The sequence below is a fragment of the Coregonus lavaretus genome, assembly GCF_964263955.1.
Source record: "Coregonus lavaretus genome assembly, chromosome: 36".
NCBI classification, from domain to species: domain Eukaryota; kingdom Metazoa; phylum Chordata; class Actinopteri; order Salmoniformes; family Salmonidae; genus Coregonus; species Coregonus lavaretus.
In genome coordinates, this window is record NC_140023.1 from 2,059,213 (window position 1) to 2,080,195 (window position 20,983).

At 41.5% G+C, this 20,983-nt stretch overlaps 1 protein-coding gene across 1 annotated transcript; it reads right to left on the reverse strand.

The window, feature by feature from the left end:
* Positions 1-357: 357 nt before the first annotated feature.
* Positions 358-20,651, reverse strand: LOC311111044 (cysteine-rich protein 3-like). The gene is made up of 7 exons (XM_084153739.1): positions 20,523-20,651; positions 16,719-16,813; positions 9,152-9,209; positions 5,321-5,446; positions 2,421-2,495; positions 1,968-2,062; positions 358-783 (listed from the first exon to the last, which is right to left on the reverse strand). The coding sequence occupies exons 1-7, from the start codon at positions 20,563-20,565 to the stop codon at positions 706-708; spliced, it is 570 nt and encodes a 189-aa protein (XP_084009865.1). The 5' UTR covers positions 20,566-20,651; the 3' UTR covers positions 358-705.
* Positions 20,652-20,983: the final 332 nt, after the last annotated feature.

A 20,983-nucleotide genomic window follows, 5' to 3' on the forward strand; every position in this document is an offset into this window, starting at 1 on the left:
CCTGTGGAATGCTTTTTACACCTTGTAGAGTCCATGCCCCGGCGAATTCAGGCTGTTCTGAGGGCAAAAGGGAGGGGTGCAACTTAATATTAGGAAGGTGTTCTTTAATGTTTTGTACACTCAGTGTGTTTGCTACACATCAAAAACAACATTAAAACCTAGCACTGATCTTATAAAACAAGAGAAACGAGATACATGAGAACAAAAGATACAAGAGAAAGAGAAAGCCTGAAGTGTGAAGAATAATTAGAATTGTATTCGTCATATACAAATTATAATTTACACTTAATTCCAATATTACATTATCTTATTTAGAAAAGACTCCCTTTCTGTTTCATATAAACGAGGAACAAGATATTATCTTTGATAATGTATCATAACTCTTTATGCATTATTCCTCACCATTACCATTGGCAAATGTATGCAATCAATCCTTAATATTGAATATGAGCCTATTGTTAAATACATATTTTATGAATCAGTGTGCTAAGTAGGTTGTAAAAGTGATTTCAATATTCTTAATCATTACTACGTTAATACATTAGAATAAAATGCAGTCCGTTTTTTGTAAATATCCAGTCCGTGTGATATAATTTCTGTGACCATGAAAACAAATAAAGAAACATGACCTCATGTTGATCTGCGAGCGCGTGGTCGGTTCCATCGCAATACCTGTCAATTCAGTCAATGAATCACTTCAGTCACTCAGTTGCCGATGTTCACTCCTTTTGGTCCATATAGGATGCCGTAGCAAGGGACGTGGCAGTAAGGTATCCCTTCATGCTGCAGCAAGGGAAACATCAGCAATGTCATGTTTTAGTTTTTAATCTGATTGAGGTATTATTATTCTAAAACCCATTCTTTATCATGAGGCTTTATCATGACCCTAGACTACAGTTGTCAGAATAAGACATACATGAAGGGGCATTTAGCTCTTCTTAATTGCCCCTCCCTGAGGGGATGAATACACGTATATTGGTTTGATTCAGTCTGATTTAATTTACCAACATCAATGCATCTTCAGATTGTGTTATAAATCCATGTTGGCTTTGCATCCTGAAGATGCAAGAGACGTTAATAATAAAATTAATCAAATCACCTTACTTGCACATTTCATTACAAAAATACTGATGCGGGTCTTAAAAGCACCCTTGGCTTCTATCATCTACAGGTTCCCAAACTTTTTCACTCAGGCCGCCCTTCCCACAGCTCTGCAGTGGTCACTAGCTGGCACAGCCACAAAGCCATAACATCTGATTTGAATCCTAATCCTAACCTTAAAGGGATACTTCGAGATTTTGGCAATGAGGCCCTTTAACTACTTCCCCAGAGTCAGATGAACTTGTGAATACCATTTTTATGTCTCTGCGTGCGGTTTGAAGGAAGTTGCTAACTAGCGCTAGCGCAATTGCTAACTAGCGTTAGCGCAATGACTGGAAGTCTATGGGTATATGTAGATACCCATAGACTTCCAGTCATTGCGCTACGCTAGTTAGCGTTGGCTCACAAAACTACCTCTTACTTCCTTCAAACTGGACACAGAGACATAAAAATGATATCCACAAGTTCATCTGACTCTGGGGAAGTAGATAAAGGGCCTCATTGCCAAAATCTAGAAGTATTCCTTTAACCCTAAACTTATCCACACTGCTAACCCTAATGCCTAACCCTAACCTTAAATTAAGCCAATTTTGACTTTGCAGCTGGCCCATCTAGCAGAAATCACTCAGGTCTGGCTCCAGGGCAAGATTCATGACAATAAACGTCAACCTGCGTTTTAAAGCTAATTTCTTGCAATTCTACACATTTTGCCATGTCTTATGTGTGTTTATGTGATATCTGAGTGACTCAAAAATTACAACAAAATCAATGGGCAAAGAAAACCTAGCTAAAAGAACGTTAGCTGACATGGGCTCACCCAACAGTTTGGGAACCACTGATCTACAGTAATAATGTGGATGTAATACCTCAGCATGTCCACCAGAGGTCAGTGTCTTCTTACACCTCTCACAGCGCAGGCAGGGTCTGTGCCAGTTCCTACCCAGGGACATCACCTTCTCTGCTGCAGAGACACACAGATAAACACGTCGCTACGACCACCTCATTCAGCTGGCATGTCAGGATAATTAATAACCAGTGCACATGGTTCTGTGAACTCAGTTGGTAAAAACATGGCGATTGCAACACTAAGGTCGTGGGTTCAATTCCCACAGGGAATCACATACCAAAAATGTATGCACTCACTGTACTGTATGTCGCTTTGAAAATATAACGGTCTGCTAAGAGAACGACCTATCAGTACAAGTCCATTGTAGTAGACAACATAGAAAATAAACATAAGAAAGCAAATGTTGAAAATAATAACTATTTTAAAAAATGCATATCATAAATCAAACATAAACAGTCTGACCAAAACATACCAAAATAGACCACTTTTCCGCAGCCAGGACAGAGTGAGGTCTCTCCAGCAAATGTCCTGGTCTGAGGGGGAAGAACTGGGAAAACAACAGTGACTGGAGGTTATTCATAAATTCACCCCACATAAACTCATATGTTAACCCCACAGAAACTTGCAGATTGTATTCCTCCAACCAGACAGCAAATATAAGGACAAACCACTGCAACAGACACAAACTCAACATACTAGTGACCAAATCCAGCTGCTACTGTAAAATAAATGTAATCTGCTACTTTACAGATTTATTCAATATACACAATTTATCTATTCACGTTAACCACACATAAACCCACAGTTTGCAGTTTGAATAGTAACGTCATGTGATACATAGCAAAAAGGTTGGATGTACAGTACCAGTCAAAAGTTTTAGAACACCTACACATTCAAGGGTTTTTCTTTATTTTTTACATTGTAGAATAATAGTGAAGACATCAAAACTATTAAATAACACATATGGAATCATGTTGTAACCAAAACAAGTGTTAAACAAATCAAAATATATTTTATATTTAAGATTCTTTAAATAGCCACCGTTTGCCTTGATGACAGCTTTGCACACTCTCGGCATTCTCTCAACCAGCTTCACCTGGAATGCTTTTCCAACAGTCTTGAAGGAGTTCCCACATATGCTGAGCACTTGTTGGCTGCTTTTCCTTCACTCTGCCGTCCGACTCATCCCAAACCATCTCAATTGGGTTGAGGTCAGGGGTTTGTGGAGGCCAGGTCATCTGATGCAGCACTCCATCACTCTCCTTCTTGGTAAAATAGCCCTTACACAGTGTGGAAGTGTGTTAGGTCATTGTCCTGTTGAAAAACAAATGATAGCCCCACTAAGCCCAAACCAGATGGGATGGCGTATCGCTGCAGAATGCTGTGATAGTGCGCCTTGAATTCTAAATAAATCACAGACAGTGTCACCAGCAAAGCACCCCCACACCATAACACCTCCTCCATGCTTTACGGTGGGAACTACACATGCAGAGATCATCCGTTCACCCACACCGCGTCTCACAAAGACATGGCGGTTGGAACCAAAAATCTCAAATTTGGACTCCAGACCAAAGGACACATTTCCACTGGTCTAATGTCCATTGCTCATGTTTCTTGGCCCAAGCAGGTCTCTTCTTCTTATTGGTGTCCATTAGTAGTGGTTTCTTTGCAGCAATTCGACCATGAAGGCCTGATCCCTCTGAACAGTTGATGTTGAGATGTGTCTGTAACTTGAACTCTGTGAAGCATTTATTTGGGGTGCAATTTCTGAGGCAGGTAACTCTAATGAACTTATCCTCTGCAGCAGAGGTAACTCTGGTGGCTAGTTTCATCAAAGTTCTTGACATTTTCCGTATTGACTGACCTTCATGTCTTAAAGTAATGATGGACTGTCGTTTCTCTTTGCTTATTTGAGCTGTTCTTGCCATAATATGGACTTGGTCTTCTACCAAATAGGGCTATCTTCTGTATACCCCCCTATCTTGTCACAACACAACTGATTGGCTCAAATGCATTAAGACGGAAAGAAATTCCACAAATGAACTTTTAATAAGGCATATCTGTTAACTGAAATGCATTCCAGGTGACCACCTCATGAAGCAAAGCTGTCATCAAAGCAAAGGCTGGCTATTTGTTTAACACTTTTTTTGGTTACTACATGATTCCATATGTGTTATTTCATTGTTTTGATGTCTTCACTATTATTCTACAATGTAGAAAATAGTAAAAATAAAGAAAAACCCTTGAATGAGTAGGTGTGTCCAAACCTTTGACTGGTAGTGTATGTTTTTTATCAAAAGGCAAAGCTTCAACAGATTATAAATCATTATAATCATGACATCGAGCAATCGGCAACTCCCCCACCCCTTCTTTCAAAATAATGTGAATCTCCAAAGGAAATGCTAAACCCAACAAAAGGTGGAGAATATCTTTTAAAAAGATTTGTTGGTCAATCTTGTAATCAGAGATGGTTGTTTAAAGGCATAGAGTTAGACATCTCTTGTGCTGCAAATCACTTCAAAGTTCATCAATGGTCATGATTTAGAGGGTTTATATTTTATAAACGTACCTTAAATACAAGTCAGCCTTTTATATAACTCAAAGTAATGTGTCAATGTTACATGGAACATTGCGTCCCTTGTCACATGTGCAGTGTCACTAACAAAATTGGCCCGTCTCTCGGAAAAGCCTCATTAAGGGAAAATATTTCAGGAAGTGAGCCAATCAATGCTGGCCAATGAAAATTCCTCATTCCTCCCCAAGTGACGAAGAGAGAGAGGGTCATTACAAGTGTGTGTGTGTTTGCAGTTGTGTGTGTGTGTGTGTGCGTGCAAGTGTGTGTTTGTGTGTGAAACAAGACAGTCATTACAACTGTTTGGTGGTGAGTAACCCTCTCTCTACTCCATTTATGTTGCTATATTTAACCCTTAATGGTCAAACTTCAATCAATCAATCACATTTTATTTATAAAGCCCTTTTTACATCAGCAGATGTCACAAAGTGCTATACAGAAACCCAGCCTAAAACCCCAAACTGCAAGCAATGCAGATGTAGAAGCACTTGGAGTACTTGGCAAGGCCAGTTTATTTGAGCAGCCCTGATTAAAAGGACTGGTTCCTGTGTGTGTGTGTGTGTTTGTATGAATGTGTGTGTATGTGTGTGTGCACGTGTGTGTGAGGTTGTGAGAGCTAAGGAGGGTATTTGTTTTTCCTCAAGACAATATGCTACTCTAAGCTCCCTTAATTAATAATACCACTACTCCCCCTCCGTCGCTTTAGCCTGGTCCCAAATCGATTTGTGCTGTCTTGCTCAACTGCTATGGTCATTGTTTAGCATGACAAACAGATCTGGGATCAGGCTACCGTCCCTTGCCTTTGGGCTGGTTCCAGGTGACCTGCATGGTGGTCCATGGTGTGGTGGGGGATCCCTCTGAGGGGCAGTCGAAGGTGGGTTGAGGAGTGTCGTAGATGTAGGAGCCTGCCCCTCCGATGTTCACACCTGGAGGAGAGGAGAGGAGAGGAGAGGAGAGGAGAGGAGAGGAGAGGAGAGGAGAGGAGAGGAGAGGAGAGGAGAGGAGAGGAGAGGAGAGGAGAGGAGAGGAGAGGAGAGGAGAGGAGAGGAGAGGAGAGGAGAGGAGAGGAGAGGAGAGGAGAGGAGAGGAGAGGAGAGGAATTTGGTTGCCAGTGTTTTATTTTAAAAAATGAAACTTTTTAAGCCCCAGTAGAGGTCCTACTACATAACTTCCATCTTGGATGATAAACAGAAAACAGAGGAGGAAGAGGCCAAGGGGAAATGCCTGTTGTTTTTCAGTTGGGTTTGAGGTTCCTTTATTTAAACATCCAGAACCAAACCACGACCCCATCCTACCCAAACCACCAGAGGCACACACATTCCAGACAAATTCCTTGTTTCTGTATGTATGGATTGGGTCAACTCAACTGTAATGTAGGATGATCTCATTCTTTATGGATAATCTATGAAGCTACTCAAAATCATTTTCTTAGATATGAGTGGAAGTTTGTAAGATATGTAACCCACTTTACATTTAGCTTCCCCAGTCTAATTACCCTCCCCTATGTATTGGCCTCCCCTATGTATTGGAAATTAGATGTTGCCGCCTAACTTTCTCCTCCAGGTTCTGTGGCAACCCCACAACAATCATGTGATATGCAGGCATGGTAATATTAGGTTGGTGGTTGCCTCTGTAGTCATTTTTTCAATAGAGTGACTAAGACCTTTGGTTTCGAAACATTGCACTCAATAAACTGTGGTAGCTTTCAACAGTGTGTGGATATCTATCTTTCTTTCAGTTCTTCAATAAGCTCTTGGGTTCATACACTACTAAACGATTAAAGCATCACATTGGGGAATAATCCAATTAAAGTCTTAGTAGTGAAATCATGTCTGTCTCCTGTCCGAACTGCACCCTATTCCCTTTATAGTGCACTACATTTGACCAGGGCCCATAGGGCTTTGGGCAAAAGTAGTGCACTATACAGGGAATAGGGTGCCAATAGAGATGCGCGCCATGTCATAATTACCCAGAATAATACCTATATTTCTAAGTACACCCCCGCTGTAGTCAGACAAAAATGTTATAATGAGCTTATAAAATCCCCTTTTGTGGTTCTTTTTACTTTTAAAAGGGAAGCACCTAAGATTACATCAGAGTTCATTCATGCATTCATAAACCCAAAGTTGTATGTATTTCTTCCATTGCGTAGACCTACGTGATGTAATGTGGTGCGGTGTGATGTGTACACCAAAATTATGAATCAACTTTTTTAATGGCACACACAAATCATAGGATTTTGGGGTGGTCCAAATTTTTGTCAAAGATTTCATTAACTTTGAAACAAGGCCAACTTCTTAATCAACTTTGAAATTTAAGCAACTTTAAGAAATGAGGTCCACCTGGTTAGGAGTAGCGATTGAATAGGCTCTGGCCAGGCAGCATTGCACCAAGGCAGGAGGTCATTTTGGATCTATAAATATCCATCTGGGCCCCTGAGGAGGTCATGCACTTTGCTGCATGGGAAATGCCTTGTATGACCGTATAGTATCTGTGTGATTAAATGGTATAATGTTTTTAACATTGTTTACTTATTCAATCAACTACTTTTATGGCTGTTTGTGTGAGTTGGGAAAGAAGTGCATTTGTGCTACTGTATGTAGTGTGTGCGTGAGTAGTGTGTACTGGGTATAGTGTAAACAATTTTTTATAAGCAGCACTGAGTATCCAAGACAATTTCCCCTTCTGGGACAATAAAGTTTACCGCATCCTATATGGCACACTATAGCCATTCTTCCTCATCATATACACTACCAGTCAAAAGTTTGGACACACCTACTTATTCCAGGGTTTTTCTTTATTTTGACTATTTTCTACATTGTAGAATAATAGTGAAGACATCAAAACTATGAATTAACACATATGGAATCATGTAGTAACCAAAAAAGTGTTAAACAAGATTCTAAAAAGTAGCCACCCTTTGCCTTGATAACAGCTTTGCACACTTTTGGCATTCTCTCAACCAGCTTCATGAGGTAGTCACCTGGAATGCATTTAAATTAACAGGTGTGCCTTGTTAAAAGTTAATTTGTGGAATTTCTTTCCTTCTTAATGCGTTTGAGCCAATCAGTTGTGTTGTGACAAGGTAGGATTGGCATTCAGAATATAGCCCTATTTGGTAAAAGACCAAGTCCATATTATGGCAAGAACAGCTCAATTAAGCAAAGACAAACGACAGTCCATCATTACTTTAAGACATGAAGGTCAGTCAATCCGGAAAAAAAAACCCATCAAGCGCTATGATGAAACTGGCTCTCATGAGGACCGCCACAGGAAAGGAAGACCCCAAGTTACCTCTGCTGTAGAGGATAAGTTCATTAGAGTTAACTGCACATGTCACACCTTGGTTCTGGGACTCCATATGTTGAGCCAGGGTGTGTTCATTCTATGTGGTTTATTTCTATGTTGGGGGTTCTAGTTTGTTGATTTCTATGTTTTGCCTGAGTGACTCCCAATCAGAGGCAACGAGTGTCAGCTGTTGGCTGGTTGTCTCTGATTGGGAGCCATATTTAAACTGTATGTTTTCCCTTTGTGTTTGTGGGTTTTTGTTCCGTGTTCGGTCATTGTCACCGTGGACGTTACGAGTCGTTTGTTGTTTTGTTCGTGCTTTAATTTAATAAAGTAAACATGTTCATTCATCACGCTGCGCATTGGTCTCTCCCTGACGATCATGACAGCACATCAGATTGCAGCCCAAATAAATGCTTCACAGAGTTCAAGTAACAGACACATCTCAACATCAACTGTTCAAAGGAGACTGCGTGAATCAGGCCTTCATGGTCGAATTGCTGCAAAGAAACCACTACTAAAAGACACCAATAAAAAGAAGAGACTTGCTTGGGTCAAGAAACACGAGCAATGGACATTACACTGGTGGAAATCTGTCCTTTGGTCTGATGAGGTCTTTGGTTCCAACCGCCGTGTCTTTGTGAGATGCAGAGTAGGTGAACGGATGATCTCTGCATGTGTGGTTCCCACCGTGAAGCATGGAGGAGGTGTGATGGTCCTTTGCTGGTGACACTGTCAGTGATTTATTTAGAATTCAAGGAACACTTAACCAGCATGGCTACCACAGCATTCTGCAGCGATACGCCATCCCATCTGGTTTGCGCTTAGTGGGACTATCATTTGTTTTTCAATGACCCAAAACATACCTCCAGGCTGTGTAAGGGCTATTTGACCAAGAAGGAGAGTGATGGAGTGCTGCATCAGATGACCTGGCCTCCACAATCACCTGACCTCAACCCAATTGAGATGGTTTGGGATGAGTTGGACCGCAGAATGAAGGAAAAGCAGCCAACAAGTGCTCAGCATATGTGGGAACTCCTTCAAGACTGTTGGAAAAGCATTCCAGGTGAAGCTGGTTGAAAGAATGCCAAGAGTGTGCAAAGCTGTCATCAAGGCAAAGGGTGGCTACTTTGAAGAATCTAAAATATATTTTGATTTGTTTAACACTTTTTTGGTTACTACATGATTCCAGATGTGTTATTTCATAGTTTTGATGTCGTCACTATTATTCTACAATGTAGAAAATAGTAAAAATAAAGAAAAACGCTTGAATGAGTAGGTGTGTCCAAACTTTTGACTGGTACTGTATTTGTGATGAGGCTTTTTTAACAGTAATCTCTTACCTTTGGGTCCAAAGAGAGTTCCGTAGCATGGTTTGTGACAGTAGGGCAGTCCATCATGCTGAAAGACAGAGAATGTCTAATATTAACACATAATATATTATCATAAGTAATAGCTGAATATGATTAATTAATAAAAACAAAAATAAACTGTTTACTGAAGCTGAAACTACTGAAATAGTTCAGAATTCACTGAAATTGAACTTTACAGTCAGTCAGCGTCAGTATAAAGCATTGGGTTTAAACCAATCAGACAGCGGTTATATTTCAGGAATGTGACCGCTGACCGGTCACTGGCATCATCACAAATCGCACCCTATTACATTTATAGGCTCCCGAGTGGCGCAGCGGTCTAAGGCACTGCATCTCAGTGCTTAAGGCGTCACTACAGACCCCCTGGTTCGATTCCAGGCTGTATCACAACCGGCCGTGATTGGGAGTCCCGTTGGGTGGCGCACAATTGGCCCAGCGTCGTCCGGGTTTGGCCGGTGTAGGCCGTCATTGTAAATAAGAACTTTATTTAACTGACTTGCCTAGTTAAATAAAAATAAAATAAATAAATAGCGCACTGCTTTTGACCTGGGCCATAGGGCAGCCTTTGTCTTTCAAATGTATACAAATGCCTTCTCCTCCTGACCCCTTCAAGTTAATTATGGAGGAGCTCTCTCTGTCAGTCCTAAAATGGATTGGGCCGAGCAGAGCAGAGAGATCCTTCCAACCCAAATTCCTGTCAAACACCTCCCCAATTTAGACTTTCATTTGAGCAAACTGCTTCCATATGCTCTAGCTAGCTCCCTCGCATTTCGGGGCATGAACTGGCCCATAAAACAATATTTAGACAACTAACACCCGTCTGATAGGAGGATAGGAGAGATTTAGGATGCTGTGACCTCAGCAGGCTCTTGTGTGTGTGTGATATGTGTATGTGTGTCCTCAAGCAGAATAGTATTTAATTACTCTATAAACTCCCTTACGCTTCAAGAACAACAAAGTAAGAAAAACCCAAGCTCCAAATAAGATTCTCTGTAGCTCAGCTGGAAAAGCACGGCACTTGTAACGCCAAGGTAGTGGGTTTGATCCCCGGGACCACCCATACACAAAAAAATTGATGCACACATGTCTGTAAGTCACTTTGGATAAAAGCGTCTGCTAAATGGCATATTATTATATTCTCCAAAAACACTGAAGTCACTCTCTAATTAAATACTCTTTGGTGCCAAAGTTGTTCACTGCGTAAAAAGCTTTAGATCATCCCAGTATAACATATAAGGTTATTACATTGTCAGAAACAGTGGTAACACCGTGTAGGTACATATTCATAAATGACATTTACAGTGGAATTGTTTGCGGGTCAATTGCATTGACGTGGACACAGGGCTCTAAACTGTGCGACCTGGTGTTTTAATTTGTGAGCACCATGCGACAAAAAACAAAACAAATATTTTGTACATTTATTTTTCATAATCATTTTTGTAATGATAAGGCCTCACTGTACCATAGTTTCCCGAGCGTAGATTCATTAGCGTCATGCTTGCACCATTAATACAGCAAAAACTGACCATAGGGTAACATTTAGAAAGCAAAAAAAAAGCTATAGTATTCCAAAATACGCACATGATTTTGATAGTGAATCACTGCATGTGTCGCATATACACACTGTTAACTTCAAAGTTAAATCATCACTTCGTGTATACAGTGTCTTGCAAAAGTATTCATCCCCCTTGGTGTTTTTCCTATTTTGTTACATTACAACCTGTAGTTTAAATTGATTTTTATTTGGATTTCATGTAATGGACATACACAAAATAGTCAAAATTGGTTAAGTGAAATTTAAATAAATAACGGAAAAGTGGTGCGTGCATTTGTATTCACCCCCTTCGCTATGAAGCCCCTAAATAAGATCTGGTGCAACCAATTACCTTCAGAAGTCACATAATTAGTTAAATAAAGTCCAGCTGTGTGCAATCTATGTGTCACATGATCTGTCACATGATCTCAGTATGTATCCACCTGTTCTGAAAGGCCCCAGAGTCTGCAACACCACTAAGCAAGGGGCACCTTTGTTGTGGAGATGTACAGATCAGGTTTGGGTTATAAAAAAATATCCGACACTATGAACATCCCTCGGAGCACCATTAAATCCATTATTAAAAAATGGAAAGAATATGGCACCACAACAAACCTGCCAAGAGAGGACCGCCCACCAAAACTCACGGACCAGGCAAGGAGGGTATTAATCGGAGAGGCAACAAAGAGACCAAAGATAACCCTGGAGGAGCTGCAAAGCTCCACAGCGGAGATTGGAGTATCTGTTCATAGGACCACTTTAAGCCGTACACTCCACAGAGCTGGATTGAAATTGAGCTTTTTGGCCATCAAGGAAAACGCTATGTCTGGTGCAAACCCAACACCTCTCATCACCCCGAGAACACTGTCCCTGGGGATGTTTTTCATCGGCAGGGACTGGGAAACTGGTCAGAATTGAAGGAATGATGGATGGTGCTAAATACAGGGTATTTCTTGAGGGAAACCTGTTTCAGTCTTCCAGAGATTTGAGACTGGGACGGAGGTTCACCTTCCAGCAGGACAATTACCATAAGCATGCTGCTAAAGCAACACTCGAGTTGTTTAAGGGGAAACATTGAAATGTCTTGGAATGGCCTAGTCAAAGCCCAGACCTCAATTCAAATTGAGAATCTGTGATATGACTTAAAGATTGCTGTACACCAGCGGAACCCATCCAACTTGAAGGAGCTGGAGCAGTTTTGCCTTGAAGAATGGGCAAAAATCCCAGTGGCTAGATGTGCCAAGCTTATAGAGACATACCCCAAGAGACTTGCAGCTGTAATTGCTGCAAAAGGTGGCTCTACAAAGTATTGACTTTGGGGGGGGGTGAAAAGTTCAGTTTTTTTGTCTTATTTCTTGTTTGTTTCACAATAAAAAATATTTTGCATCTTCAAAGTGGAAGGCATGTTGTGTAAATCAAATGATACAAACCCTCCAAAAATCAATTTTAATTCCAGGTTGTAAGGCAACAAAATAGGAAAAATGCCAAGGGGGGTGAATATTTTCGCAAGCCACTGTACCTATTTCAGTCTATCTATATACGGACAATGAGGTCTGGAACGTTGCATCTAGGACAGCCTGTGACTCAGCTCGTCCCATGTCTAATAATCTGAAATCATGTTTTTTCTGGAGAGTGAATGTGTTTCCCAAATGGGACGCGACCTTTGATACCGCAAGCATTCGTTACAGACCTGACAGTCTGGTGTGATGTCACACTTTGGCTGTTGATTGTCACACTGTCACTGAGGGCGTGATGTCATGGAGAAGGCGTTTTTCAGTGTGATAAATGTGTTAGCATTGTAGGCTACAGTCCAGGAACTAAGAATATGCCTCTGACAAGGTCTTTTAACGTCTACTTAACTTTAAAGATGCTAAGATCAGGTACCCATTTCTTTTGGCATGTCTGTATTTTCAATGATCTCAAAAGCCAGAAGTACTGAGAGTTCCCTGAATGAGATTCCCTTTCAGGAATGCAAATGCCATTCTCCCCTCTCTGTCCCTCCCTGATGAAAAAATGTATTTGACCCCTGAGAGAGAGAGGGGGAGAATTGTTTATACTTTAAAATGACTAAAACCAAATCGAAACTGTGCAGAAATGGTAATGGACCTACATTCATACACTTTCTTGACTGTGTCCAGCTCGCTAATAATCACAAAAATGAAAGCTAGACAGCTAGGGAGCATCGAAAAAGTTTTGACGGCGAGGACCTCATTGAAGACCGACACCCCTGAAGTAGACTGTACATGGGCTGGTGAAAGTGAACTAGCAGTGTTTGTACATTATTCCATGTATATCTCATACTGTACAGAAGACCTGTGTAAGAACAATTACCTCTCAAAGGTTAAGCATATGAACCCTTCCATCCACAAGTAACCCTTATAGGTGCACTATGCAGAAATCGAATGTAAGTTTACGTGACAAAACAAGCAAGTATCGTGTAGAAGATAATCATTGTACCATCTAAACCGCTGTGAAATATATTTTCCATAACCAAACATATTGTATATTCAGCTGTTTTGAAGCTGGTGTATAAAACCGAAAGTAAAAGACGCAAAAATGAAACTTAAGACGGGAAGCATAGAAATCCTGCACATAGAACAGATCTACCGCTTCTTAGACTTGCTTTCAATGAGAATGACAGATCTATAACACATATTTCTATGTGAATTTGGTCGGGTCACCCAAAAGGTTACATATTGCAGCTTTAAAATCCAGCTAGTCTTAAGATGAAAGGACAAAGACAGCATGGAGGGTAAGACTACTAGACTCTAAATAATACAACCATGGCATGCCATGAATTCTGCTTCCTTTGAACTCTGACTATATCAACAAGTATTTTTTTTATATGAAAAAAATGGAAAGATGTTTTTAACAAAAGCCTGCTTCTCAGAAAGACATACGAGACCTTCAGAACGTTTTAAACAATTTTTTATTGTTCCCTGGCCCACTGAACCAACTGTCTGTTCCCTGGCCCACTGAACCAACTGTCTCTTCCCTGGCCCACTGAACCAACTCCCCCACAGTCTCCAAACTAGTGTACACTGAAACAAGGCTTGACTTTGTCTCTTACTGATCTGAGATGACCTGAATGAGTAGCCTCAGTCCCAGGAGGCTGCTGAGGGGAGGAGGCTCATAATATTGGCTGAAATGGAGTGAATGGAATGGTATCAAACACATGAAAGCCATATGTTTCATGTGTTTGATACCATTCCATTTATTCCATTCCAGCCATTACTATGAGCTCGTCCTCCCCAATTAAGGTGCCACTAGCTACATGTGGCCTCAGAAGCCCTAGAATCAATCAACTCAAAGACTCCAGTGTTTGGGCCAGGACAATGACTTACCCCTGGGTTAGGGTATCAAACAGGCTTCCAAATCAATGATAGCCCTTTGACATGTATCCTGCCCTGTGAGACTTGGTGAACGCTAGTCAGGTGACCAACCATACCTGACCAGACTACGGGGGCATATAACTATAATTATATCAAACCCAGTTATCAGGAGTCTGTGATAAGTGAAAAATATAATTTAGAGTGCACATTTGGATGAATGTGTTAAAGCATTTCCAGACACTGGCTAGAATAGTTCTGATCCCCTTCTGCCACTGCCAGGGGGATATGTGGTCCCCCGCTAGCTTGACACTGCCTAGTTTTTATCCATTGTTTATTGATCGTTTTATTTATTGTATTTTACTAGTTTTAGTACAATAAACCCTCACTGGGGATCAATGCACCAAGCTGAGTCTTCATTGTTCAGGCCCACCTGTGCTTCCTTCATTTTGCGCTCCTTTTTAAACTCTGTTATCCTACTTACATTTACATTACATTTTAGTCATTCAGCAGACGCTCTTATCCAGAGCGACTTACAGTTAGTGAGTGCATACATTATTATTTTTATACTGGCCTCCCGTGGGAATTTAACCCACAACCCTGGCGTTGCAAACGCCATGCTCTATCAGCTGAGCTACATCCCTGCCGGCCATTCCCTCCCCTACCCTGGGCCAATTGTGCGCCGCCCCATAGGTCTCCCGGTCGCGGCCGGCTACGACAGAGCCTGGATTCAAACCAGGATCTCTAGTGGCACAGCTAGCACTGCAATGCAGTGCCTTAGACCACTGCGCCACTCGGGAGGTAGACGGGTATAGTAAATGATAGGGGACATCTTGAATCAGGAAGACAGGTATGGTAAATGATAGGGGACATCTTGAATCAGGTAGACAGGTATGGTAAATGATAGGGGACATCTTGAATCAGGTAGACAGGTATGGTAAATGATAGGGGACATCTTGAATCAGGTAGACAGGTATGGTAAATGATAGGGGACATCTTGAATCAGGTAGACAGGTATGGTAAATGATAGGGGACATCTTGAATCAGGTAGACAGGTATGGTAAATGATAGGGGACATCTTGAATCAGGTAGACAGGTATGGTAAATGATAGGGGACTACTTCTGATACGTTTATTTCTGGGATTTGCTTATTTGCTTATCTGACTGTGTGGATGAGGCATCCTTTAACAGGTACGGTTACTATGACTGTACAGTATAGCTGCTTTCTTTCATTTTACAGGATATACTGTGCATGACTAGGCAGAAGCGTGGGGTCCTGGGGGATCATACAAGAGGATTACACTGTTAATACTGTACTAGGAATAACATAACCCTACACTTTCTAGGTACTAATGGAATTACTTCGTTTCAAACATCTGGGCTCATATTCACAAAGAGTCTCAAATTAGGAGTGCTGATATAGCCTCGGTTTTGCCTTTTAGATCATAATGAATGAAGATTACATGGACAGGGGGACCTGATCCTAGATCAGCACTCCTACTCTAAGACGTTTTGTGAATACTGGCCCTGACCCTTACTGAAGTCGTAATAGTTGCATTCCCCAACCCTTCGTTATTTCCATCCATCATCCTCAGTGTCATATTTGCCTTGAGGAAGAAGCACCCTGGTGAAACAAGAGACAAATCCTCTTGACCGTTCCATTAAACATTCACTCGAATTAGAGACGTCCCCTGAGCTAACATTCCATTCCACTACTGGGCTGGCTAACTGCCATGCTTAGGGGAGGACACACTGTGTTTGTGTGTGTGTGTGTGTGTGTGTGTGTGTGTGTGTGTGTGTGTGTGGGTCCCATGTCTGTGAGATGGGGGTGCAGTCAGATATACAAGTCCTAGATTCTGAACTAGAACGATTCAGCTCAGTGAGCTAGAAAATTCCCTAAGTCTTCTGAGTCTTCTGAGCGGGACAATGAAAGGTGGTATGACACAGGCTGCGTTCTAAATGTCACCATATTCCCTATATAGTGCCCTATGTAGTGCCCTATATTCACTGTAAGTTATCGTAAAAAAACAACAGGATTTAATTTTTTACAGTGTAGGGAATATGGTGCCACGCAGACACAGTAGAAAGAATCTGGGTCACGATGCCTGGTGAGGGATCGGAGTGGACAAAGGATGAGTGTCAGATTATTCTAAAGCCACGCTTTGGTTCACAGACCAGCTACAATCAAAGGGACACACAAAGACATAGCCACTAATCAGTGTCATTCTTGAGATGATTGGAATTTCTAGGCCACTGAATTTCACAGCCACTGTTATCTGACTTCTACTGCAGATGCGCCACAGCAACTTTTACTTTGAGTTGATATATGGGTCTAAAAGCAACTCACTTAACTGACAACACCCCTTAGTTGTGATACAGTTTATGCTCAAATAGCTTTACATTGTATGGGGGTTAGTGGCCTGTCCTACTCCCTCCGTCCCCATGCAACCCCTTCCCTCTCTCTCCCATGCTCTTGTGTAGGATAGCACATTCTCTCTCTCTCTCTCTCTCTCTCTCCCTCTCTCTCTCCTTCCCTCTCTCCCTCCCTCCCTTCCTTCCTTCCTTCCTTCCTTCTGGGGTAAGTTAGCACACCCATTCCCTAACACTCTCTCTCTCGCTCTCCCTTCCTTCTCTCTCTGTAGATAGGATATTACGGCCACAGGGTTCCCTTTACCTCAGCGTGGTTGCCAGCCGACAGGGTCTTGTTACAGCGTTTGCATTTCAGGCAGAACCGGTGCCAGTTCTTTCCCAGCGAGCTCACTTTCTCAGCTGCAGGACAGAAAGAGAGAGAAAATGACAACAAAATATAAACAATGGAGTTATTGTTTCCAGTAATTAACATATTTTGTTGCACCCCTGAGTGAGAATGCTGTACAAATATAACTCCAATGTGGTTATAGTGCCTCATCAATTTAAAATGTATAGGGGACAGATAGGAGTAAAGATGCTACACCTAGAATCTCCCCCGTGTGGAAGCTAGGCTGCATTCAAAACCAATCTCCATCTCCCCCGGATCCCATTTCCCCGTAACATGGCGGAGACTAGCACTTGAGACTTTTACTTTCGGTTTTGTTCCACCAGCTTCAAACAGCTGTAAAAACTATATTTTTTGTTATTGAAAATATATTTCCCAGCAATTTAGATGGTACAATAATTCGCTACACTATTCAGTGCTTGTTTTCTCACACAAACTGAAATTGAGCGAACAGTGTAGAATTTTAGTAAACAGGAAATGACAGAGCGATTTCTACAATGGCCACTTGAGCCGATTTCCACTAGATAACACAGCCACAAGGTCAAAACAGCTTTCCCATTTTGAAAAAAACAATAGGCAAATATCACAGCCAATCACAACACTGGCAGGTTAGTAATACTGTGAAACACTATCATTCAACTATTACTGCAGATATATTATGGACATTTTCAGAAATTGCAATGCAATTGTTTTACTAAATGGTATCTGTAGCACCTTTAAACCTTAAATGGTTGAGCATTTTGCCATGTAGTCACTGCCAGTTTGGAAGCCTTTGTTAAGGCCTCTAGAAGTGCAAGAGATATAAAACATATTCATAAATATGCTTTAATGTTTGTAAACACTTTACCTAGCAGCCAACCTGCCTGCACTAATCCCCTATAATTACACTAAAATACTGTGAAATACAAACCCCTCCCCTCATTAATTAATTAATCCATTTATTTATTCATTAATTAATTTACATTTACATTTTAGTAATTTAGCAGACGCTCTTATCCAGAGCGACTTACATTTATTCCGATTATGGTACCGTCTACATTTTTACAGTATAATACAGTCAATATTACAGTATTGTACCTTACACAGTACTTGCTTTGATACCGTATTTATATTACAGTAGGTGTACTGTAATATTAAATACAGAATTTTACTTCCCACCAAGCTGCCTGTAAGCTACTGTCAAAATCACGGTAACCCCTTTACAGTGTACATTGCATTCGGAAAGTATTCAGACCCCTTGACTTTTTCCACATTGTTACATTACAGCCCCCCCCCCCCCCCCCCCCCCCCATCTATCTACACACAATACCCCATAATGACAAAGCAAAAACAGGTTTTTAGAAACTTTTGCAAATGTATAAAAAAAAAAAAAAAAAATACATAAGTGTTCAGACCCTTTACTCAGTACTTTGTTGAAGCACCTTTGGAAGCGATTACAGCCTCGAGTCTTCTTGGGTATATGACGCTACAAGCTTGGCACACCTGTATTTGTGGAGTTTCTCCCATTCTTCTCTGCAGATCCTCTCAAGCTCTGTCAGGTTAGATGGGGAGCGTCGCTGCACAGCTATTTTCAGGTCTCTACAGAGATGTTCGATTGGTTTCAAGTCCCGGCTCTGGCTGTGCCACTCAAGGACATTCAGAGACTTGTCTCGAAGCCACTCCTGCATTGTCTTGGCTGTATTCTTAGGGTCGTTGTCCTGTTGGAAGGTGAACCTTCTCCCCAGTCTGAGGTCCTGAGCGCTCTGGAGCAGGTTTTCATCAAGGATCTCTCTGCACATTGCTCCGTTCATCTCCCAGTCCCTGCCGCTGAAAAACATCCCCACAGCATGATGCTGCCACCACCATTCTTCACCGTAGGGATGGTGCCAGGTTTCCTCCAGACGTGATGCTTGGCATTCAGGCCAAAGAGTTCAATCTTGGTTTCATCAGACCAGAGAATCTTGTTTCTCATGGTCTGAGAGTCTTTAGGTGCCTTTTGGCAAACTCCAAGCGAGCTGTCATGTGCCTTTTACTGAGGAGTGGCTTCTGTCTGGCCACTCTACCATAAAGGCCTGATTGGTGGAGTGCTGCAGAGATGGTTGTCCTTCTGGAAGGTTCTCCCATCTCCACAGAGGAACTCTAGAGCTCTGTCAGAGTGACCATCGGGTTCTTGGTCACCGCCTTGACCAAGGCCCTTCTCCCCGATTGCTCAGTTTGGCCAGGCGGCCAGCTCTAGGAAGAGTCTTGGTGGTTCCAAACTTCTTCCATTTAAGAATGATGGAGGCCACTTTGTTCTTGGGGATCTTCAATGCTGCAGATCTGTGCCTTGACACAACCCTGTCTCTGAGCTCTACGGTCAATTCCTTCGACCTCATGGCTTGGTTTTTGCTCTGACATGCACTGTCAACTGTGGGACCTTATATAGACAGGTGTGTGCCTATCCAAATCATGTCCAATCAATTGAATTTACCACAGGTGGACTCCAATCAAGTTGTAGAAACATCTCAAGGATGTTCAGTGGAAACAGGATGCACCTGAGCTCAATTTCGAGTCTAATAGCAAAGGGCCTGAATACTTATGTAAACAAGGTATTTCTGTTTTTTGTTTTTTGTTTTTTTTGCAAAGATTTCTAAAAACCTGTTTTCGCTTTGTCATTATGGGGTCTTGTGTGTAGATTGAAGAGGGAAAAAATAATTTAATCCATTTTAGAATAAGGCTGTAATGTAACAAAATGTGGAAAAAGTCAAGGGGTCTGAATACTTTCCGAATGCACTGTATATCTCCTTTTTGGAAAATTATACAAAGGGTTTCCTTTATGTTGTTTCACAGGGTAGGCTATAACCAACACAGACTTTGTACTCTACCCTCTCCCTGAAATGTTATTGGACATTTCGACCCCTCTCCCTCTGCCTATAACGGGTCACCACGCTCCAGCATAAATAAGGGTTCAATTTGCAGACAATAAATCAATAGACAAAAGTGTAACGTTATTTCAGCTCAGTTTTTCACTTCAAGTTAAAAACCTTGCGTTATAGCTATATTTTGCCCTGAAACAAATGTCTGAAAGAGACGAGAGTGAAAACAACCAAGAGCTGCAGCCTATAGCCTCCTTCCTAATCATCAAGATTCAACAAGTGGTTTAACTGATATAACCCGTGTAACCTTGCCTATAGGTTACGTTAAAGTAAAGCTACCTTAAAGTAAAGGAACATGTCAAGTGTTAACTCATCCTCGTTGAATGTCTTTCAATAATCAGTCAACATTCCAGAGACATCTGGTAAAGAATGTATGCGCAATTTTCACCAAACGTCACCTTTACCGTGTGAAAAGAGTCCTATTTTATGATAACAAAGTCTTCACGTATAGCCTATTCTGACGGTTCTGGATGAAAAACTCAACGAATCCAACGTAATCAGTCGGTACAACTTGGCATTCACGCCTCCGCAGCCCGCCAACACTCTCGGTGTCCCCCCAATGCCAAACAGTTTACATAACACATATTTTTCTCCTCTTCACAAAAGCATTTGCAAGACATACAGGGTTTGGATTCAATTATATTCTATTCATATCTGCACAAATTCTCCCTACAATAACCATTTCAATTTTTAATTTAATTTTCATTTAGTTATCGTAAATCATTACCATCACCCTTAAAAATATGCAATCCAAATTCTCTGATCATCTTTAATATTCAGATTATTTTTCATTGGCGCGGGCTATACATTTACAAAAATTATTCCTTACCAAAAAACACATTTTTTGTGCATCTGGGGCACCTCGACGTCATTCTTCAACAAAGCTTTGTCCATCTGATGATCTACTCCCACTCCAAAGACCTTAAAATTCGACCTGTGAGGTTGGCCTAATGATGCAGTGCCTTCAACTGTGTTCAACTTCAAGTAAAGGGACATCGGGGCTCCGCCTCCGAATGGGAGGTCTGGAGTAGGGTGCAGTTGACCCTAGATGCTGATCTTGGGCCAGTTTAGCATTTTCCCCACTTATTGTTAAGGTTTGGATTCAGGGAAGGGAAACTGATCCAAGATCTGTAGGCCTTCATAGGGGAAATTTCACCCCAGAGCAATGGGTGGTGTAGCCTACCGTGCCATCCTATTGAATGATCACACCCACTCTATTAAGAACAGGACATTGGAAACCTGTGGTACCCTGACATGAACCTGGGCTCGCGGCAGCAATCACCAGTGCTG

What these genes read in the sequence shown, in the direction of transcription:
- LOC311111044 (XM_084153739.1), bottom strand. Translation starts at nt 20,565, where the DNA reads ATGACGTCGAGGTGCCCCAGATGCACAAAAAATGTGTTTTTTG. An exon ending in CGGAAAAGTGGTCTATTTTG is followed by an intron (nt 2,063 to 2,420) that starts GTATGTTTTGGT and finishes GTGTCTCTGCAG; the next exon opens with CAGAGAAGGTGATGTCCCTG. An exon ending in CCTCTGGTGGACATGCTGAG is followed by an intron (nt 784 to 1,967) that starts GTATTACATCCA and finishes CCCTTGCTGCAG; the next exon opens with CATGAAGGGATACCTTACTG.